The sequence below is a fragment of the Accipiter gentilis genome, chromosome 10 (genome assembly GCF_929443795.1).
Source record: "Accipiter gentilis chromosome 10, bAccGen1.1, whole genome shotgun sequence".
NCBI classification, from domain to species: Eukaryota; Metazoa; Chordata; class Aves; order Accipitriformes; family Accipitridae; genus Astur; species Astur gentilis.
This window is the reverse complement of record NC_064889.1, coordinates 24,412,343-24,435,701: the sequence shown is the minus strand read 5'-3', so window position 1 is coordinate 24,435,701 and position 23,359 is coordinate 24,412,343. Positions and strand designations below refer to the sequence as shown.

The 23,359-nt window shown below is 39.2% G+C and overlaps 1 protein-coding gene across 1 annotated transcript in view; it reads right to left on the bottom strand.

Annotated features, from left to right (window-relative positions):
• The window catches only part of IQCH (IQ motif containing H), a 72,911-nt gene that overhangs the window by 1,854 nt on the left and 47,698 nt on the right, over positions 1-23,359 (bottom strand). The window contains exons 15-20 of the mRNA XM_049812921.1: positions 22,463-22,583; positions 20,409-20,695; positions 7,957-8,124; positions 4,727-4,852; positions 3,200-3,261; positions 255-363 (exon numbers count right to left, since the gene is read on the bottom strand). Of these exons, the coding sequence (XP_049668878.1) occupies positions 255-363; positions 3,200-3,261; positions 4,727-4,852; positions 7,957-8,124; positions 20,409-20,695; positions 22,463-22,583 (873 nt within the window). The remainder of the gene's footprint in view (positions 1-254; positions 364-3,199; positions 3,262-4,726; positions 4,853-7,956; positions 8,125-20,408; positions 20,696-22,462; positions 22,584-23,359) is intronic.

Here is a 23,359-nt window from a genome sequence, read left to right as displayed (position 1 = left end):
ACAAAGGACAGTTGGGAGCATTACATTACAAGTAATTTCACACTAAAGTATGTCTCTTTTCAAAGAAAAAGTTTCAAACTTAAATTTAACTAACAGGTTCATTGGGAGACTTACTATATTGACCTAGACACTGTAAAATACATACTGCTAACAATAAAAAAGGAATGGTTTAGCACTTGTTTATGATACAGCATGAGGTATTTTCAGCCCTTGTACAGAAATTAACCAGGATCGTTAGTTAATTAACACCTCACCTTAAAATTGGTCTCGCCTTGCATATTAGGTGCTGATATTTCTTGATGGATGATGAAGAGATTGCGAGCAAAGGTCATGAGGACCCCCTGGAGATCCTCTCCGATTGTTCTGTTAATGATATCCAAACAAATGAGTTTACCAATGATTCCCTTCACATGCTTAAAAACAATCGCCCTCTCATTTGTGCCTGTCTGGTGATGGAATTTAATGAGTATTTTCAATCTCACAAGGTGGCAATCTTCAGGGAGATATGAAAGATGAGGCTCCATTTTAACTTGTCAACAGAACGGATTTGTGTAATAAATAATTTTTATTAATCAACTCAGCAGAAGTAAGCAGTAAGGTTTCAGCTACTCCAAGTAAAAAGCTACCGTTGAGTTAGGACTGAGACAGTAGAACACTTTAAACACCTAGATTAGTTCAGAAGAACTGTTGCTTCTGCCTACTATTTGTGAAAGACATCTGAAAGAAATTTCAGCAGTATCAGCATTTCTTAGACTCTTGCAGCTTTTGAGGCTTTGATTTCTCAGTGGCACATACAGACTCTCAATACATATGAGCTTAGCTGAGGAAGAATGTACTTCATTTACTGACTGGAACTGACAATAGATCTCCAAGTAGTAAAATGGATGATGATTCACATAGGTGTTTCCAGTATTTCAGTGATTTTACAAGCTCAAACTGTTACATTCTTGAAAATATTTCCAAATTAAGATAATGAAATTGCATTGAAAATCTGATGGAAGACAAATCTGGGATCAGAATATATGGCAAATATATTTGAGAGTATTCTGGTAATATATTAATAACTGTCCCTTCAAGCTGGTTATCCAAGAGGTATTGTTATGTTTCTTACTGGGGAAGCAACCACCAATGTATTGGTCCAAAGGAGTTAGCAAGAATGTAGGTAGGATGCAGTATCTCTAACATAAGGACTCATTTTCCAAAGTACGTGACTAACAGAGTGAAACCCCACAAACAGGGACAAGCCAATCCAACAGTTCACTGACTCTGAAAGGGACGGGTCCTTCTCCTCTCTTCGCTTCCTCCCCACCTACCCTTTCACAACTCTCATGCTCACTATATACCCCTCTATGGGCTGATTCTATCTTAGCCTCACAGAAAACCAATCCAATAAAAAGAAAGCTTTCTGCTGAATTATTCAGCTGAATCAGCTCCTGGAGAGGTGTACAAGCACCACAGACTATGCACAAGGAAGGTCAGGAGGGAGGAGGACTTCATAGCTGGGGTCAGGGAAGGAAAGAGCTCACCTTTCAGCATCAGTGGGCTGTTAAGGGAGTTTAGCAGCTTATGGACACTTTCAGATGCCTAAATCAATTTTTAAATGGCTCCTGTAGATATTTTACAAGTTCTAGTTTAGTGATTTCCTTTCAAATTTATCTTACAGCTCAATCATGTAGGCTGCTTACATTGTGTCTGCAGTATAGTATAGGAGTATCTAAGCTTTGAACAAATCTGACTCACTTGCATACTACTAATAGCCTCATCCACAAGGAGCTCAGTACAGGCTGAAAGAATCATAGCCCTAGAAACAATCTTCAGGATTCATTTAGTCCATTCCCTGTGCTAGGGCAGGATCAATGCTACTTAATATTATCCTGAGAGAGGTTTGTCTAATCTGTTACTAAACACTGTCAATGACAACCACACTGAACAATCTAATTAGTTCTTCCCTTAGTATCAGAAATTTTACTTATACTAAACATGAATCTTTATTGCTGCAAGTTAAGTTCATTTCTTCTTGTCCTACTACCAAAGACATGGAAATCAGGTTTTTCCTTCCTGTGGAGGCTTTTTATGTGCTTGAAGATTGTTAGCAGATCTCACTCCTGCCCCCCACCCCCTTTAGTTTTGCCTTGTAAGTCATGCTTTCTAGAACTCTAAACATTTTCATTGCCTCCCTTGAGTAGAATGGAAGGATTACTTCCAATGCCTCCCAGGTTATATTGTTTACCTTCTTCCATAAGATCACGACATTGTGAGCTGCAGGCAGTTTGTAAGCCACTGTAACTCAGATCCTTTTCTGCAAAGCTAGTTGTTCCTCATATTCATTACTGCTATTCAAATGTAATTTCTTGCACCTGCTTCCAACTGAATGCAATTCTATTTTTCATATTGTCTCTTCAATTTGTCGAGATCATTTTGAATTCTATTTCTGCTCTCCAAAATACTCGCAGTCACATCCAGCACTCGAGGAAGCTGTTTTCTTATCCAGCTCATTAATGAAATAGCTCCAGCATCAAAGGAATACAGAGCAGACTGAGAACAGACCGTTTCAGCCCCTCGCTCTTTATGTCCTACTCTGGCAGTAAACTTTACATAAATTCTCTCTGAGGAGTGGTTTTCAATCAGTATATAGTAGATATGTCCAGATTATGCTTTCTTAGACTTCTTAGGAGAGGTTCATATGTCTAAAGAATTACTAAACTATCAGATCTGCTGTTGCCTGACTGCCAGTGATCATTTTGTGAAGAACAATATAAAAAGGCATTAAACTTCAACCTTCTTTGTGTCACGTATAGTTAGGTTTTTAATAATGTTGCCTGTAAAAGTAAGTCTGTGCTAATCCATGTGCTCTCCCAGCTAGATTGCTATTGACAGTGAATCTAGCTCTTGTAAAGCTAATTGCAGTAGGTCTTTAGTCTGCAATGCAGTTAGACTTTGACCTAAGCAGATTCCTGTACTTTTCTTCTTTTATTACTAAAATGCTTAAAGCCTCCCTAAAACTTTTCAAAAGGCCAATCTTACAAGAAGTCATTATACTTTCCTGAACAGTAGGTGACAGTCATTGAACTTGAGTGCATGGTGTTCAGATTGTTCATTTCCTTTGTGACTTTTGTCAGAGCCCAAGCCAGCACACGCTGTGGCGTCACTTGCTTTGGATCAAGTGTGTCAGACTGTGGAACTGACAGTGTATACTTACATCATGCCCAATCTGTATCGCTTCTGATCTTCATACAGTATAAAAACTGTCCCCTGTTTTTCCTGTTAAATAAAAAGACAAAGGTGCTTTAATTATTCCTAAAATAGTGATAATTATAATAAATGTATTACACAGGGACAGTAAGTACACAACTGTGTCTAAGAAAGGCTAGTTTTGAATTGTGTAATGGATTGTAAGTAGATCATTGCTTTAACTTATTGTAGCAAATACAATACGTTAACTTCATGTAAATAGAATACATAAGGCACAGTCTATTCAATAGCAAGTATTTTTGTTTCAAAACAGTAAGAGATGGTCATAAGTATCTTAAAAATTATCTCCTTACACAGTTATTTTTATCAAGAGACAGGTTAACTCCTGAAAGCCTTACACACACTTAAGTTGAAAGACTGTGAAAATATGCTTAGGTTTTCATGTTCTTCAAGCTTATACTTCATCTTAGGTATACACAGGACATGAACTTTCATTAACCTTCTTTCTGCTCTGGTTCATCATGGGCCTGATACTGGTAACAGTTTGGTCAGCAGCAAAACTCACCGTTCGATTTTTAGATGCGCTAAGCGACAGTTATCATGTCACTGGGAGAGGTCTCGTGAGCAGGTGCCGTCCCTAGGGAGGGTTTATACTGAGAAAACACGTAAAACTCTGCAAAACTCTGCATTTCCCAGTGAAGCCCTGTGCCCTAGGATCTGAAATCTCTATCTGTTGTTCTGTCTTGCATAACATCTTCTAAACTCTTTTACATTTCATTCTTTTACAATTCTGTTCATAAGCCTGAAGCACTTTGTTGCATAGCAAAGACTGCACTTGGATTTCTTCATTCTTTCTGTTCTCCATTATCACCTGACCTCTTGGCCTCTGAAAGTGTATCTTCTCTTATGGGTACAGAGGTGTGTGAAAGGGCCATATGATGCCCAAGTGCTCTCATGAAAACTCGGTGCTAGCATGGTCCTAAACCCAAGCACAGCTCCTGGCTGACAGCCACAATCCTTTTTGCCTGCAGAGCTGCGTGAACAAACCTGCCGGGACAGCATTCTCTCCGTAGTCTCCAAGAGAAACACTATCTCACTCCCTACTGTGTAACATAAACATGTTGTAATACTCTTCATCCTTCACTGCTTCCAGTCTTAAGCCAAATCAGACAGATATCTCAGTACTGCCATTCTTCAAGACTTATACCCCAGCTAAAATAAGCTGACAGGTAAGTGTTAGAATATTGGACTAATTTATACAGGAACTACTGAAGACCTTTATGCAATTGAGAGTTCATTAATTAGTGTCATGAAAAGAATTTAAAATGAAACAATTCTGATTTATACTAAGTCCTCTTCAAGAAAACTGTAGAGCAACACCTTTCTGTGTTTTTAACAGAACGCTTAAACATTATACTATGCTAAACAGAACACTTCAACTTTACATTGTGCTAAGTGGTTTCACCATATTAGAATTTACATACAAAAATTATGCAGAGTGAATATCATGTTCTCTAATCTTTCCTGTTCATACCTGGAGGTCAAATCCAACACTGTGAGCTTTACACATCTGGAGGAGAACATTATAGTAGATTACTGAAAGGCTGGAGTGCCTCAGTTGACTGCTTGCTACTGCACACCGGTTGCTTATTCGAGAAGGCTAGAGGAAACAACACAGGATTCTTTATTTTCCTACCAGTTTATACCAGAAACCAACAATTTACTATTTAAATGGCTTTTTCTTGGTGAACTCATCTAAGTGTGGAGTAAGACTCCATTTGGAGAAATTCCTGTTCATCACAATGTCTATTGAACATAGACACTTCCATGCAGCAAAATTAAATCCTCACCTCACACTGTATGTAAAACCTTCTATTATAGATCAGGTCTACAGAATCACTCTTTATGAAACACATTTTGATATTTTCACAGCTTAATTGGTAACAAGAGCCCTGTGAAATCATTCTAAATGGATCCTCTGAATCCATCCTGCCCTGTGGTAACATACATTGTTCTAGAGTCAGCTCTTCTTGATAGTAGAAATTCCAAAGTGGATAATCAGTAGTTTTTGAAATTGGGTTTCTCCAAGGCTGAGCATTCTGCTATAGCATTAGTGTGCATAATTTTTCTAGCAAGTCTTTGAGTAGACTAGGCACAGTGACTCCAAGGAGCTATACAACTGATACAGGTGGAGTTCATTCTATGGATAAAAATCCGTACTGCATTTGAGTTTAAACTCTTATTAGTGCTTTGGACAAAAGAATAGAGATGTTGCATTGAGTAGAACTGAATAGAGATGTTCTCCTATACCAAGGCTTTCCTGTGATGTTATTTTTAATACTGGACTGTTCATTCAGAGTGGGGATACTGCACACTGAAGCACATAATTTACAGTACTTTTTCTAAAATGATATTTGTTTTGACATTGACTCATTTAAGTTGACATAGTTGAAATCCTTATATAATACATCTCTGCCTGAAAATTAATCATGTTTATAATATTCTGAGAATTAATAACACCCATTGCTCAAGTCATTAACTTAAAAAAGGAGCTTCCAAAATCTGTTCTCTGCAGTGGGGGACCACAAATAAATGAATGCTTGATAAAATAATCCAAGTAGCAGTTTAACAAGCGTAAACTTGAATGTGGCTGCAATAACACAGAACTATTGTTTAAGGGTTGGCATCAGGTTGATGAGGTGCTTATTTCAGCTACAAAGCATGCATACACATGCATAATGAACTGCAGTATGAATTATTAATGTGTTGCTTATTTAGCCTCATCTGTCTAGAAGATAATGTATCCTAACTATAATGAGTGATTGGTTTTGTACATAATTACAGTAGCAGCAGTATCTAGGAAATTTGTTCTTTCAAAGAAGGATTTCTAAAAATAAAATCATCACACAAACTCAGTTGCTGCTTCATTTTATCAAAATCAAACCTACCAGGATTGAGAATATATAATAAATTAAAAGGGACAGAATCATTATTAACATCATAATTTTACAGAAAGTGTTTTACTTAATCATTCATTACAGATCATGTGCTGTAAAAGCATTTGTCTCTTGGTTTGTTTGTTTCTCTTTCTAAAGATATTTTCCTGAGAGAGTGCATTTTTGTAGTTAAGTCTTAAGGAGATAAACCCCTCAGAAATACAGAAAGAAGTAAAATAAAGGATATAGTGACAATTTATGTTAATTCTGACAGAATTTTAATTAAAAAAAAGTTGCTACTTGATTACTTTTCATTTCTAAAACTTGTACTACTGGGACTAATCATATCTAATTTACTTCTCTCCAACTAAAAGTGGTTGTTTGACAAGAACAATAGATCAAGAGCTCATTAACCTCTAAATTATAGCTCCATGACATTTTTGGAATGGTGCTACATTCCTCCTCTGTGTTTGAAAAAAAGGGAGCTGTGAATCTTCTGTCAAAATGTGTAAAACAGCATCTGGTTTATATCTATATGTATACATATACATACATTTCTTACTCTGACTTTTCTAAAGGCCTTTCTTCCCTTTTTAAAGGGACAGTGTCAATGTTCAGAACCATAGTAAATCCTGCAGCAAGAGTGTTCTAATACAACAAATCAGCATAATAAACAAGTAATATGTTAACCATGCTTCTGTGACAGTGTGTTGTTTATATGGATTTCAAAGCAATACACAAATATCATCTTATTTAAAATCACATCCCTGTGAGGCACTGTTATGGACACAATCTTCAGAGTTTTCAGAGAGATTAAAGGTGAGATCTAAAAGAAGCAAATGCCACAGCACGTATCATTTCAGTACCCAAACCTAGAATCCTGAGCACCTCAGCTTTGTGTGCAACACCCATGGAGAGGCAAGCACACCTGAATTCCCAGCACGTCACACCGAGTGTGGATGAATCTGACCTGGCAATAGAAAACAGAAAGATTGAGCCAGGGTCTTCAGGGCTCAGCTATCCTGCTTGGTGTTGCAAACAGGTACTCCTCCCCCTTGGGCTTTGTAACTCGGCCAGAGAGAGCAAGGAGGAGGCAGTATGACTGTATATTCCTGCTTAGGGAACTCACCTTGGTTAGGGTGCTAAGAGTTTTCTTTCTGTTCAAATGACTGTATCTATAATTTATTAATACTGAATATTAATACTGAACAGTTAGATGGATGCAGAACTGAACGAAGGTTCTGAGAACCAACATTTGGGTTTAACTTAAGTGAGAGCTGGGAGGGATTTAGGTGTCCAGATCCTTCTGCAGATGTAGCCCTGATTGCTTTACCCTCAGTTTTGTGCATGGAAGTACAAAGCTGGGGTAGAACTTCAGTGCTCTAACTTCAGTTCCCAAATCAGAGCTCATCAGCTGAAGGCTCAGGTTTCTTCTTGACTGCTTTTAAGTTACTCCTGTAGTCAGGGAAGTGCTTTCACCTCCTTCCTTTTTCTTGCAACATATAAACTACCACATTTTTTTACAACTTTAAAACTACCTGAAATATTTAGAAGTTAGTTACTACCACAAAAGTTAGTTACTACCACAAATCAATATTGCTGAGTACACAGGATGAATAATCAGGCACCCATAAGCATCCAGAACCTTTCCTTTAATTTCTAACGTGATGGTATCCCGTTTACTTTATTAACCTTGTAAAATCTAAAAGTAGCAGTTTAAAATCTGAAAGGAGCAGTTTCAGCTCCTCTAGAACAGTGATCTAGGGCAGATTTTAACTTTTTGGTAGTTTACATTAATAATTTTATTTGTAAACAAATCACTGCTTACAGTTTTTGTCTCCTCATGCTGAATACGTTGGCTTTTCGTTATCTTTGAACCAAGAGATACTTCAAAGTGACTAGAGCGACAATCCAGATTTCCATCTGTCACGTACAACATAAGCTGAGTCAAGGCCAGCTGGTCACTATAGCAAAGGTCAAGGTCTGTTGCCCATACCTAATCAAAACACAAACAGGTGCATTAAAATTAAAAAAAAAAAAAAAAAAAAAAAAAGAGAACAAGAAGGGTGAAACTTAGCAATTGCGTAAAGGAACATCTATGCCTTTATTTTCATGCATGTTGGTATGCTTGCTTACGGTTTTCTTGTGCCGGTGCCTCATTTGCAGCGATAAACCACTTCCAAATGGGAATTTCAAAAGTAACTTTTGCAAGAAAATTGAAAGGCTAAGAAGAAAACAGTGACCTGTACTACCAAGATTTTAGCAACAATTGGAAAAAGCAGAGAGATGAGCTCAATAGCTCTAAAGCCTGTATCACATTAAATAGGTAATTATCCAAATACTAAATATCACACCTGGATTTTTCAGCTGAAGAATAATTAATGTTAAATAAAATCAGCCTTGAGTTACAAATAGGTATTTTGTGATAGAAGAAGGGAATTTCCAGACGGCAAAGGTAAACTGAGTAAAAGGAGCAGGGAAGTGTGAAATCTGTGTGTAGGGATATGTATCGGTCATCACAGGGGTAGAGCAAAGCCTGTTCCCTTTGCAACACATGGCTTATCAGACTAGATACTTCAGCATGCAGGAAACCATATGACTTGCAGTATGGTTCTGCTTCCACTCACTGCTGTTTTGTAGTGCTAATGCAGATTTATACTTGCAGAACTACACAAGAAATCAGACCATAAGATCGTAGGGCTACCAGTGGGATGTGTCCCACAGGCAGGCAGAAGGGAAGCCCACCCCACCCATGTGCAGGACTTACTTTCAGGCAATGATAAAAGCCTCATATAAACCTCAAGATGATTTCAAAGCATTAAAGCATGTACAAGTCAAGCAGGATTTGTGAGGCTAGTCCACGCCAAGGGTGTAGCAGAAGGAAGTACTGTGGATTGCTTCTGCGAGGCTCCTCTGCCCCCAATAAACTGAGCATGGCTTTACCCATGAGTTTTTCCCACTTAAAAAATGCTTGTGCCTACTACACCAATGAGAAATGTTAACATACACAAATATCTGCCCTACAGTGGACCCCTTTAAAACAAATCTAGCAGTGAATGACTTGAATAAGCCTTTGAATGGTAAATGGCGTCATTATAAGGATATTAAGAGGTCAGGCAGTCAAGGCCTCTTGGTAAACTGGAGTTAATTTCTGAATCATATGCACATAGTAATGCCCTTTTTATAATGGTGAATAAATCACATCAGTAACAGTTGTTAATATCTAACTGCCAAGTATCTGTTGCTCTATTAAATATCCTATTTGTCAACTTAAATATTTCCTGCTGCATGGTATAAAATGCAAATCGGATGCTAATGGCTGGCTTTACTTAGTAATAGGGGAATGTTCCCCAATTATAATGCTTAATTTTCTTCAATAATTTATTCTTTATCATCACTTCTGCAAGACAGGAAGGAACTTTCATATCGATTTGTACTTTTCCAGTATGTGCTAACATTTTCAATGAGCTGAATAATAATTATAAACTATACGTACTGTAGAAGCATTACATTAATTTCCATAAATATTATCAACAAATCAATAACAGCCAATGTGTCTTGAACCTTGTTTGAGTTGGAGTTTAGATTCTCAGTTAAAGCTTTGCCCCCAGAAAGAGATGGCAGGGCTACATGAGGGGACCAGGGACTGCTGAAAATCTTTGATATCCAAAGACTGTTCGCTAGCTCAAAGTGAACTGGTTTCTCTTAATCCAGACCCTGATATTACATCTGCATTGCTCTAACCTCAAAGTCTACAACAGCACCATCGGGAAGCTTTGTTGATGCGCAGACAGAGGGGCAGGAGGCAAGTTTGTCTGAAGGTGGACCATAAAATGGCTGAGACGGAAAAACCACAAGTTAAGCAAAGACGTCCCTGCAGCCGTAGTGCATCTGGGTAAGTACAACAGCTATGTTCTGGCAATATGTAGACAATGGGTTGAGCATTTAACAGCAGGTAAAGCATTAAAAAATGCAGCCTGGCAAACATAAACAGCCATTAGCACAAGACAAATTCATTACACCCTTGTAGAGATTCAGACAAACTGTACCAAGCGTGGGATAGCACATACGTTTTGCAAGACTTACTCAACAAATCCCATGTTATCAGTAACTAAAATTAAAGTACGTGCAAGTGACATTGTTTTAATTTCAGATATAGAGAAGAGACCCATTAATTACTTGTGTGATACATCTCAAATAATCTGAACAAAAACTCAGCATGCCAACCTGGCTCTAACATCCTGCTGGCACGTTCCCAGTTGCTGCTCTGGGAAGACACAGAAGCACTCCTGGATCCCTGCCCCAGGGGCTGTCTGCAGCCTCCTCTCTGCCCAAGGAATGAGCTATAACATGGGGAAGAGGAGAAAAAGCTTTTAGGAGGGCAAGTTTCATACTGGAAATCATGAGACTGACCAACTGCTAGTTCTGCTTAGTCTGTGCATCAACCAGTTGCTTTGGACATGGTTTCATCATCTCAGGCCGACTACCCTCATACCATTGCCTACAAAATTAAGGGCTCAGATCAACAAGGTGGACCAATGTCCCTACCACATAATGAAGGAAGGTGTCCATCACCTCCCCTGCCTGTCACTCTTTAACACTGTATGGAAGAAGAGCTCTAACCACCTACTTAAGCTTCAGTCACAGTTACATTCTACATACGTGAAGTCATCGTATTTTTTGCTCTTTTAACTATAGGGTGTAGGTCTCCGTGAGCACAAGGGGGAGGAAGGCAAACATGGCTGGAAGCCACCTGTCCACCTCCTTTCATTCTGGGCCTGAGCCTGAGGCTGAACCACCCCTACTGCCAGCTAAAGCAGCCAAATGGTCATTACTGTGTGCCAGCTGGGATCACCCCCAAGGATTCTTTTCCTGGCTCAGGACTGTCAGAGAACACTATATTGTGGCCATGTCCCCTTCTGCCCTGGATGTGTTCCAGAACATCCCTAATGTCAGAAGAAAGGAAGAAGGATCAGATGGCATAAGATTCCAGCTTTATCTGAGCAGGGGATTCCCTTTTGCCATAGAAATCCAGAAGTGCCCTTTAAATCCCCTTTGTACTGCTACAGAAATGGGAAAGACACAGGGCCTGGGCAATGGGTCTAACTTTATTTTGATGGATAATTTTTTCCCATATTATTAGTTCAAATGCAGGCCAGATCATTAGTAACTACTTGACTGAATTCTTTGATGGAACAATTTCTAAGTCCCATTCCAGTTCCTGAAGGTCACAAGTGCTCTTTGCAAAATTGTAGCAATCAGGCAATAGGCAACATTTTTTGGTAGTTTTGAGCAAGGATGGAAGTTCGGCAGGCCTGAGTCTGGCTGGTGGAGCCCTGTGAAGACAACAACTATGCTGCTGCTTATAATGCTCTTATCCTGGAAGTAGGCAGTGGACATCTGTGTGCTGGCTCTATCAGTCTGGCACCTTTCACCAATAATACATCAATATATATTCCCAAATGGAAAGGAGTAGCTCATTATATCATACTAAGCACATGTTGACCATATTGAAGTTAGCAGGTGTCCCTTGAGCATAATGACCTAAAATTAATTGTAATAAACAAAGAAAAGAGCACTGGAATCCTTTATATCTGTGTCTAAAGAATTCTAATTAGGTGGAGTTTATAGTTGATGAGTTCTTATTTTCTGTGAAGATGTTACCAGGCTCGTGTTAAGATCACATATTTCCACTGCTTTGAAAGTGCTCTTTGGCATGCAGAGCACTAAGCTAAATCAGTATGGCTAGGGCTGCTGTCAGCAGCAGATACGGAGAAGAACATGAACTGAGAAAAACATGTAATGTTAGAGCAAGAAGAGCTAAGCGCCACATGTATGTGACCAATTCAGGCAATATAATTTAGACATACCTATTGCTCTCTCTTCTGCTTCTTGCTTGCCCTATTAAAATGTCAGAGCACAGGAAGGTCTCAGCTTGGCTGCTCCTTCCAGTTCTGCAGTCCTGATGCTACTGGCCTGCCTTGATGAGGCATCATGCAGTGTGTGAGCAAAGACATAGGCACAGAAAAGAGGGTATGGTGGAGAAGAAAGCAGCGTTAACAAAGGTGGCACCAATCGCCCCAATGGAGACACGACTCTTCAACTGAAAGAATAGTCTCTGTGAAGGGTGATGGAGACTTTCACAGGAGTGCTGATTCCACAGATGGCTCTGTGGGTGGAGGAAGGAGTGCCATTTACAGACCTCCAGCACTGCTGCCCACCATCGCTGGGACTGGATCGAAGGCTTTGCCCACATATTCTTTGGTTCCCTGCATACTTTGTAGAACTAGATTGTATATGGCAAATAAAATGGCACTCATTATTCTTGACATCGCCACCTGTAACTAGGAGAAGGAGCTCAGGCAGGCTCCCACTATTAATGCCTTTGAAAGCTGTGAAATATAGAAGCAGTTGAAACTGATGCAGAAGTTGGGGGGGGGGAAGGTAAGAGTGGCACTACATGAGCTCTAAAGAAAAAGCACACAACATCAGATAAAAGCAGTAAAGAACAGATCTTGATATAGTTTCCAGCAATGCCTAGTCTTACAGTGGAGCGAGGAACACCACTTTCCAGCAAGGTTCCTATGTCAAAGGGAGAAGTATCCTCCCAGTAAAACAAGCAGGATGTGACATTTCTATCTGTGGCCAAGTTTAACTGAAAAAACCCTACATGTAGAAATGTGAGCCTACTGAAATCAATTAAAGGCTTTTCACTTTGTCTCAGGACAGAGAATAGTACCTGTTCCTGCAGTCTATCAAAAAAAAAAAAAAACCAAACAAAAAAGAACAGCCAAACCAAATGAAAACGTTTCTTAGAAACATCAACTCAACTCCACCTTTGTGGCACATAATCTTCAAAACAGTCTAACAGCTCTACAAAGCTTCAAGTACAGGCAAAAAAACCAAAACATCAGACCTACTTATTAGTTTGGGCTGTTCTTCTGTTGGCAGGCTAGAAAGTTCATTTAGGTTCAGGTCTGTAGTAACTTCTGTTGGATTGCAATAGGTTTTCCTTTGAAGCATTATAAAATGGGTGTCAAAAGCTTCTAGAATGCCTTGAAAATCTGAGCTGTGGTGTTTTGGGTTTTTTTGTTTGGTTGGTTTTTTTTTTTTGGGGGGGGGGGGGGGGTTTATTATTTTATGAACATATTTCCATAGTCTACAAAGCAATGTCTATGGAGGTCAGGCAGTTAATAACCAGATGAATTATCATCTCCTCCACTAAATCAGGAGCTGTTAGAAGAAGGCCTGTGCAAAGGTCAAGTTTAAGTAAAGATAAAGAATGATACAATCGTACAGATGAATAAATATCTATTACTTGAGTCTATCCTCATTTTCTGAGTATATACAATAAGGGCACATATGCAATCATAGGTATTTACCATTGTAGGTGTCACATCCTGATAGGATTGCATGGCAAATTAGCGTAACATAAGGAGGTTTCACCTGAGGACTTTCAGGACACTCGTGCGTTCAGAAATTAAACTGGAACAGAGCTCACTTGTCAAGTCTAGAACTGATATTTAGTTTTCAAACAACGAATGAAAGTTCAGAGATAGTCAGATCTGGGTTTTATTATGAGTTATGATTTAAAAAAAAAGTAGAGGCAGTCATTAAGATTTTAGATAGTCTTAAGGTTAAGCTAAGCAAAGGACAGATTAGGATTTTCCAGAATCCCACCACTGGAAAAAAAATAGTTAGAAATACATCCTACAAGGCTTACTGGCTGTTTGTCCAAGGAAATACGATGAAGTCTGGAATTGCTCCCTTTTACACAGGCTGCCAAGTGCTGCCAGGAGACACTCTCCTTCAGTGTGCACAGCTTAAGAGCCTCTGCTTCATGGTAAAGACATCTCAAGTGAATAAAGTCAGAATTATAGTGTAATTCTTTACAACTGCGATAAAAATGCTTCAGCTTTAAAATGTAAACTTGAGAAGGGAAAGAAACATAAATTCTTAAAGAGTTACTAAATTATAGCTTTTCTTTCTCCAGTTCAGCTGTTTCATTTGCATCTAGTATTGATGTCTGCGTTATTGTAAAGAGCACACCTGCTATTTTTAAAGAAGTGGTTGAATGATACTGTAAAAATGTCAATTAGTGTAATAATAATGCAAGTTGGGTGTTGAAAAGAGAGTTTCTTTTATGACTTTTAAAATTTGCAGTAGAATTGATTATTTCAGCAGCCATCGCAGGATCTTATCCGGCTGCCATCTTGTGGCAGCTGCTGGGATGATCTGGTGCGGGCCTGAAAACTTGAATTTTAGGGCCCTAGAACTGGCGCTAACCTCTATGCTGCTAAATATAAGATTGGAAAATCTTAAGACGCATATGTGAATACAGAAGAACGCATCCCAGAAAGCATCCCTCAAAGCATTTACTAAATTGTAACACCGGATCTGTACTCTGCTCTTCCTACCCCCAGACCTGCCTGCATGGCCAATGCTGGCTGACCGCCCTGAAGCCATCCTCCTCGGGGTCTTTTTAAGCCACTGGGCTGCAATGGAAGGAGAGTACCCACCTAAACCTTCCCAGCAATATAATTCTCCCTTCGTTATGTTCTGCCTCATCTTTTACTCTCTGCCCAAACTGAACAATTTAATCCAGCATTTTCTCACTACTGCTACAAAAGCCATGGGGCTGTGTAAGCTATCAGACTGATGAAAATGGTGACTTATGACCCCGATTCTCCAAATTATCTGTCCACAGATCTATGGATGTAAGTAACTTTATGCATTCAAACAGTCCCAGTCAATTAAATGGACTTACTCAGGTGCAGCTCCTTGACAAGTTGGGATCTGAGCAGCATTCAGTCAATACTGTGCAAGACTTAACTTCGAAGGGTCAAGGCTTTGCTCTTAAAGGTCAGTCTTGAAAAACAGAGTGGGAATCAGAAGAGATTCAGTCCAAGTTATGGACCTAATTCTTCTGCTCCATTTTTTCCCACAAGACATTGAAAACAGCGTGTCTCCATCTCGCTTTCCCTTGGGAACAAATCACAGATGCTTATAACCAAGATAGAAATAGATTCCTGAGGCAAACAGAGAATTGTGTCAAGTCTCCAGCTTTCTCTGCCCCTCAGAACCCTGCCGGGGTGCTCACAGCCAGGCAGCTTGCAGCAGCTGATGCATAATCCCATGGGTACCTTCACTGTGCACAGCCCCATGCTGCGCTCTGGGCTGGGCAGTGCAGAGAGTGATGCAGTCAGTGGTAGGCTCTGCCTTGCCACCTTCCTCATCTAACCCAACACTGTGACTCCGATCAGAGTTATACACAAAATAAACAATGAAATGCAAGAAATGAAGTACAACGTGCAGCAGACTGCAGGACAGACAGGTGTGAAGACTATCAGGCAGGAGTTAGATCCTCCTACAGGCACTACCCTCAATGCTGTTAGTCACAAACTGCAACCTCCTCCAGTTCTAGCATAATTTAAGGAAGAGTTACATGTAGATGGAGGACAATACAATCTGTAGGTGTCTCTGAATTACTTGCTGTATGTAGAAGCAGTGGCAAACAGGCCAGCTAGGACTGCACGCACAGTGACAGACTAAAAAGCCTTCCTGTGAGGACAAGGGAAAGGGAGCTGTGAGAGACTTGGATACCGAGCAGAAGCATGTGGAAAGCCTAGTGGAAACACGAGGCAGTGTATCTTATATCTGAAAGGTTAGAGCATCACCCAGTTACTCCAGGCCTAAGGACAGCATGCCTCTTGTGACCTTTTGGTCAGTGTAGACTGCAAGAACTGCAAGAGAGTAAAGATATCACTGTGTCTGTGAAGGGCACAAACCTCTACAGTGACCCAAACAGAGATTACTTTCTCATTTCTACATCTGCTGTGGCTTCCCATTGACTTGCGTGTTTGACGCAGACACGTTGTTCCTTATCCATCATGCAGACTTCCTTTGCCACTAGTGCTCCAAAGGAACACAGCAATATGACAACAGCATGTTGAAGGAAAATACTAACAGTAGCAATCTTAAAAAAATATAAGCAATACCCTGTTGTTCATATAAAAATTAATTTTATGCTTATGACATATAGATTTTTAAAGGCTTTCAGATGAAGAGCCTGAAACTCAAAGTACATGCATTTCTTTCCTCTGCTCTGAAGTCCCATTCGCATGAGTGCACAGGGGAAGTAGGTGTGAAGACATGGATTGCAGCATACAGCTGCTCAGTCTGCAAAGGCAGAAATATGTTTTCACTTATTTGGCCCTTCACATTTCTTAAAGACTTGTATTTATGTAGCATGTAACTTTATGAACGTTTCAGGGATTTTTAAGTATTTAAATACTCAGACTGTATTGGTAACAGATGTTCAACGATATATTGAATTTTTAGTTTTACTGAAAATATCATGTATTGGTTGGTATTTTTTGTAAAATATAACTTCGAAAGAATGCCTAAGTGTACCGTACTTTCAGGAAATGTATCTGAGCCTTTCAGCTACTGCATTAAAGTGGGCACTTCTGAAATTAGTGAGCAAATGTTCTAAGAGTCTAATAGGATTTCTTGTTTGCCAAAAAAATAGTGCTTTCAGGAACACAATCTTTTGTGTAATCTCTCTCTCCCAAGACAGATGGCATCATTAATTGCCTCTACGTCTAGTTAAATTTAAAAACCTGTGCTTAAATAATGTTAAAGTTGTGGTACATGCTGACAAACACAGGAAATATTAAGGTAGAATCAATTGGAAACAAGGGAAGAAAACCAAGACAGAACAGACACACATAATAAGAGGCCACAAGAAACACTGACTGATTTAATACGTCCTTGTTCATGCCAGGAAATATCACAACCTTAGTAATCTAGGAAGCATTTCTGTGTTTTGGTGAACTCCTGGCTTGAGTGAAGCAATTGGCAAAACTCCCATTGACTTCAGAGGGTGAGAATATCATCCCTTAATCTTTTTAAAGCAACTTTACATGGAAGTTGTCCAATATGTCTTATCCACAGTTCTAATTGCAATGCCTGTGTAAATACTTTTTGGGAGTCAAATGTAACTGTGATCTCTATTTCAAAGCTAACATATTCTGATTCTCTGGTTTACCACAGTCACCCTACAGTGGTATCAGTTACCAAAAGCCTAATTTTAAGCTTTCTCTGAGCTTAAAATGGAATATAATTGTCACAGCATTGCCAAAGAGCCAGCTTTTGCCAATAGATACCATATGCTAACTCTCTGGTTTTAAATACAAGCCCTGTGTTTAAAGCCTTTTCTCACACCATAGAAGCTGTGATTTTCAGATGCCTAGGAGAAACACACCCAAATGTATATGAGTGCATACAGTCATACCATTTTCTGAAATTCTGCCCTTACTACACAGCCTATCCCATCAAATACAGATATGTTCCCTTTTAAGGAAGGGAAGAAGTTAAACACTTCTTAAACAGTGAGGGTCCTAACTGAAGATCGTAGAAGAAAAGAAAAGAGCAAAAAAACCAAGGACATGCATTGGAAATACAAGAAACAATTGAGACTTGGTGCTCAGATCTTGAAATAGTATCTGTATTCATATGCTAATTTTGAATTTGTACAGTTGTACCCAGTATGCTCAACAATACTATTCATCACTAACAATAAGGATTTTATGTTCTTTAAAAATTATATTTTCTTTAGTCTTCAAACACAAGGCCACTACCAGAACACTGAGCACTCAGTCTCTTCACCCAAGTTTTACTTCATTTTGTTTTATTTTAGCCTGGCATTATGTTTTAGGTTTTTACACCTGGCTATTATAATATTCAATGCTATTGGCCAATATCAACCAGATTTGTAAGAAGGTAAAATTGTCAAATATATTAAACTCCCATAAGATTCCTAAAATAAGTAAGTGGACAGAGGAAAGAGACCTTACTAGTGACCTTACAATGGGAAAAGCTGCAGGGTAAGTTCAGCTGGAAAACATGTGGGAACTTAACTTCAAGGCACAAATCTATGAGAAACCTGGCTTCACTGTTTCTAAGCTTGAGAAGTGTTTTTATTTTTAAACAGAATACACTATTCAATAATGCCCTTCATTTGGTTTTCACAGCATCTGACTGGTGAAAGAATTTAATAGATTATGTTGTGACAAAGAAATCTTGACTTTATGAATAAAACAAATGCCAGATTACTCTAGCATAGAAACATGCAAGATCAATATTTTGTTACAAACTATGATTGAGGCTGATCATCAATATTCATGCCAGGGATTAAAATGTTTCTTTAAATCCATTCTTTTACCTATTTGTTCCTTGGCACTGAAAGCAGTGTGTGTTGGGACAGTATCTTCCATCACCTTATAAGGTCTGAAAGTTCAGTTATAGATTATAAGGGACAGTGGCCACCCCTCCTCTGCTTCCCTGCCATCCATCGTAGGCAGCAGCACCAGATTCTGGAGTCAATACCCTTCTGCTGTCTTGATTTATTATATTACTTTTTATGTTGTCAAAAGTTCTGATACAGCTGACTATGAGGTTTTGCTGATAGCTTTGTAAACAGGGAAGACTAGGGTCACTTGAGGGATTTGGATTTTACCTTTTAAAAAGATCCCATTACTCATTTACACAAATTACTCTCCTGGGCAGGATTCCATGAGAAAACATTTATTTAGTCCCTTCCATTCTGCTCAGTTATGCCTGATGTAAGTCACACAGCACTCCAGCACTCCAAAACTGCACTGACTTCCTAGCAGCATTTTCCTTTCTAGGTAATTCAAGGTGTTAACCTTGGAATATCATTCTTTAAAATGCTGTATTCTTCAGTCTAGACTCCCTAAAAGGCCACCCATCTCTTCCACATTAGTGCAACCTGTGCCTGCAGTTAACGTGCCCATCGTATGAAGTTTTCAGGACTAGAGGAAGTATGATAAACTGTCAGACACTATCATAAAGCTGAATTTCATAATGTGTCACCCAGTACCTGGATCTGCTGATCTTCTGTTAAAGTATTTTTAAATACTCTAAAGCAAACATACTACTAACTGTGTACACATTTGCGCTGCAGCAGAAAGTGGTGTGTGGCCTCAGGCTGTTGGGAGGGGACATGGAATGGTGTCTTGCACTGCTCTGCTTCCTGCACTACTCTTGATACCATGCATGCAGGAAACCTCAGAGCTTTGATACACCAAAAGGGCTTGATAAAAACACTCAGAAGCCTGTGCAGCCCATGTGGAAGACTTATTAGGACAAGGACCTACAGAAGGAATTCCACAGGAACATTAATGCTAAACAGCTTAAGCTATCACATGAGCACATTTTAAGAAGTTACTGCCCCTCAAGTGAGATGACGTAAACGCACTGCAGTCATTGCTCCCAGGCCCCTACACCTGGGAAGCAATGCAGGTTCATTTCAATCCATGCAACAATTATCTTTAATCATCTGCACTGTCACATGACACACATTGACCTCAGTCTGTGTGTTGATATTGGGGAATAATTTTGTATTCAGTGTGAGATCACAATCTATCTTTCTTCTCTCAGACATTCTAAAAGCCAAATGAAGAGCAAAAGTGGTTTGAATGAGCATGTTTTCATTCACAATGAACTAATATCCTACTGTCAGTCAGAACAGTCAGCTGTTCTGTACCAGCTAAGAGAAAGTATCTCCTGACCCACGGCTGCAACTTCTTGAGACATAACTGGACTGCTTTCCATTACCTCTCTTTACTTAAATTAGCCATTACAATGTAAACCAAATTGTTCATCACTACCACCCTATTTGCTACAAGAAATTGTCAATATCCCCTCTTCCTCAAACCTCAGAACTGCATTCTTACAGACACTGGTTTACTCAAAAGAGTACAATAATCCCTGTAATTATTTTTACAGAGGAAAATACAAGAGATTCAGAACATTTTGAAACTAAAATCATCTAAACATCTTAGCCATAAGACCATCACCTGTAATTACCAGCTTAATGCAGAATGCACTTATTTTAGGGGGGGGGGGGGGGGGAATCATTAGAAGGAATTAGGGGGAAAAAAGTCATTAGAAGGAATTAAAATATTATTTTCTTATCACTCAGCTTTGAAAGCAGCCCTACAGGCTTTGTTGGTTTGTTACTCTTAAGGCTCATGAAAAAGGTTCCTCAGGTCCACCTGGCAGATCAGGTCTAAATTTTATGCTATTGTTAGAATAACCACGTGCTTTACCTCCCTCCACATGCCTCACAGCTTAGAAATAGAGTTTGTTCAAAAGGGCAAAGCCTTATCCTGATATCTTCCAGAATCAAGTAGGAAAGCAGACATTTCTTGATCTCAGGGAGACAATGTGAAGTAACATGTCTGCCCCACTCACCTGCTGCTCCATCGTTTGTGGATGGATGAAAGTCACAAAATCAACAGAGAAGTAACCAAGCACTCCTTTAGATTTACAGGTTTCTCCAATTTTTAGGCAGAGTGAATTAAGAATTGCTGGATCAACAGAACATTGTGGAATGGTAGTGCCAGATGATCGCAAAGGACCGTCAGCATGGAGCTGATCTCCAGATGACACTATTTTTATCTTGCCTGTTGGCTCTATCAGCATATCCACCGTAAGGTTTGTGACATTTTCTGAGAGCGGGAAGGCTTCTATCACACCACCTAGTAAGAAATGAATTAGCTGTTAAGCTAGTAATCAAATTCACATGTGATGCTCTTCAGAGTGCACAGAATGAAACCATCCAGCTCCTATTGTGCTCAGACATTGCAGGCAGGACTGCTATGGAGATACAGCAAGTAAATAAATGTAATGTGAGCAGTATAGCTAGAACCCATGAATCTCTTAGAAGAGAAGGGTATCTATCTCATCTGCTATAGCACTGTACAGTTCAACCAGTGGCTTCTCAGCTACAGATGCTTTGCAAGCAGTTCCAAATTGGATATATCACATATCTGACAGGAGAAATATGTTCTTGGGTAATATGAATGAATCCTGTGCTGTCCTACAGCCCAGTTAAATGCCAGGCCCAGAATAGTGGTGAAATGCAATGTTGGGACCTCAGGGGAGTGGCATCTCCTGCTGTGAACTTATCTTGGAGATTCCCATCTATATGATGGTCTGAGATAAGTAGTCTGCATTTTGGTATTCATCCACATGAGGAACTTTGTGTGTAGATGGGAAGGCTTGTAGATGACAACTTCTAGCATGGTTTTCCATAGGAAAATCACAAAGAAAACTGCTTGGCATTCTGGATTTGCCTTTTTAATGCATATAATGCCATAACTCAGTTAGTTAGGATAAACTAATATGTCATAAAAATGGGGTTTATATATGTTAACTAGCATTATCTTTCAAAAAAATACTTTTAAAGCTTCGAATCATCCTTGTCTCTTCCACAGATAAAGAAATGTATGAAATTTATATATCCAGTTTATATAATACAAAATGATGGCAGGGCAGAATCACCACAGAAATTTACTACCCAACCACAAACTCCTTTTCCGTCCAAAATTTGGCATACAAATTTAGGATGTTAACACATCTGTGCAAAGCCCACGTATGGATACACTGATTTGCAGTAATTAGACAAGGGTTTTATCTGCACTGCCTCTTACAGGCAAACATGGGCTCACTTCTGAGCTCTAGGCCAGTTGGGTACTGGCCAGCTTTGATCCAAAGGTGCCATGACTGGGTTTAATTCAGGAAGCCCTGCTTGAGGACTCGGCACCACATGAACAAAACTATCCAACTATCAGATTGGAACTTGTTCATCTTCCTTTGGTTGGAGGGCAAGAAAGAGCACGGCAATGGTCTAACGAGGGAGTCTGTGCCAACGTACTGTAAGGGAAAATACGGCATTACATTATGGATCCTCAGGGGCAACACCACCTGCCTGGAAGGCAAAAACTGGGAAGAAAGCTCAGCTCTTCTCCAAGCTATTAAAGGTTATGAGTACATTTGACTTCATGCAATGTATGTATATAGCATCCAAAGTTTACATATAGCTCCCTTTCTGGTCCTATGGGAGGGAAAAGCAAGTCTTGCAGATGTTTGCTGACCAACACCTAACAAAGATGAAATATTCTCACATTTACCTACGAGCAAACTCGATGCTAACATTCCCTAAAGCCCTTTGCCAAATGTGACGGTCTCTGGTACAGTAACCCAGGATTGAGGAGTTGGTGCTTATTGATTCAGAATCACGTGAGAAAGGTAATCCAGGATTAATACAGGTTAAAAGCGTGGATAGGACATATGAATGATAGAATAGTTGCCTATAATTCATTCATACATGAACATTTGAATCATAATGGAGAAATAAAAGGAGATAAATATTTAAATGGGCCCAAGATTAACAAGAATATGGCATACAATGTGGTATAATTACTCCTTATAACACTTAACAGCGACTTTGCAGTCTTATTTACCTTGACTAAGAAATGTTTGGAGGAATTTTTCCCATGTAGGGAATCGTTTCTCATTGACTGGCTGTACGTGCTGTGCTAAAAGGCCCGGCAGCTCCTGGGAGATCTTCACCAAAGCTGGCTCCTGCAGAAACAAATTAAATAGAACCACAAGCAATTTTACTACAGAAATGAAAACTGCTTGTGGGGTGATTAAAAACCAGGCCTCCAACAGGCAAAAAAAAAAAAAAAAAAAAAAAAAATGTGGTTACTGTTTATCCACAGTCAGGAAGCCTTTTTTAATTTTTCTACTTAGTACTCTTCCCTCCTATTGAAAACTGTCCTTCTCTGAAAGACAATCCCCCCTTCATTATAGCATCTATTTCATTATAATTTATATCAATAATTTGATCTGGCAACTGAAAATGCTAAGCACTTGGTAACTGCTTAGGGATCAATACCAGCAGTCAATAAATTCTACATTGTTTATATTTTGAAACTGAGTGTACTGAAATAGTCACATATGCCAGAAATAGTTTTACTGATTCTATGTTTAAGCTGTTATATCAAACTGAACACCCTTTAGTTATTTAAAACAAACCAAAACCAAGAGGAATAACCAACCAAAAGTGTTTCTAAAGCAGGAGATATCCTTTTACACTCTCCAATCTGTAACATCAATTCATGAGTGTATTTGTGCCTCTATCTTTGGTAGAATTTGATGAGTCATACTATAGGAGATAAACTAGTTTCTTCCTAATTTCAAATTCTTTACTGTATTATCACACACACAAAACAACCCCATTAAATACAGAAACTAACTGCATTGCTTTTACTGTTCAAAAATATCCCAGAAGTACACCAGCATATAAAGTGCAAGGACCCTGACTCTATTGCTTCAGGCTGCTTTTCTTGCTGCTT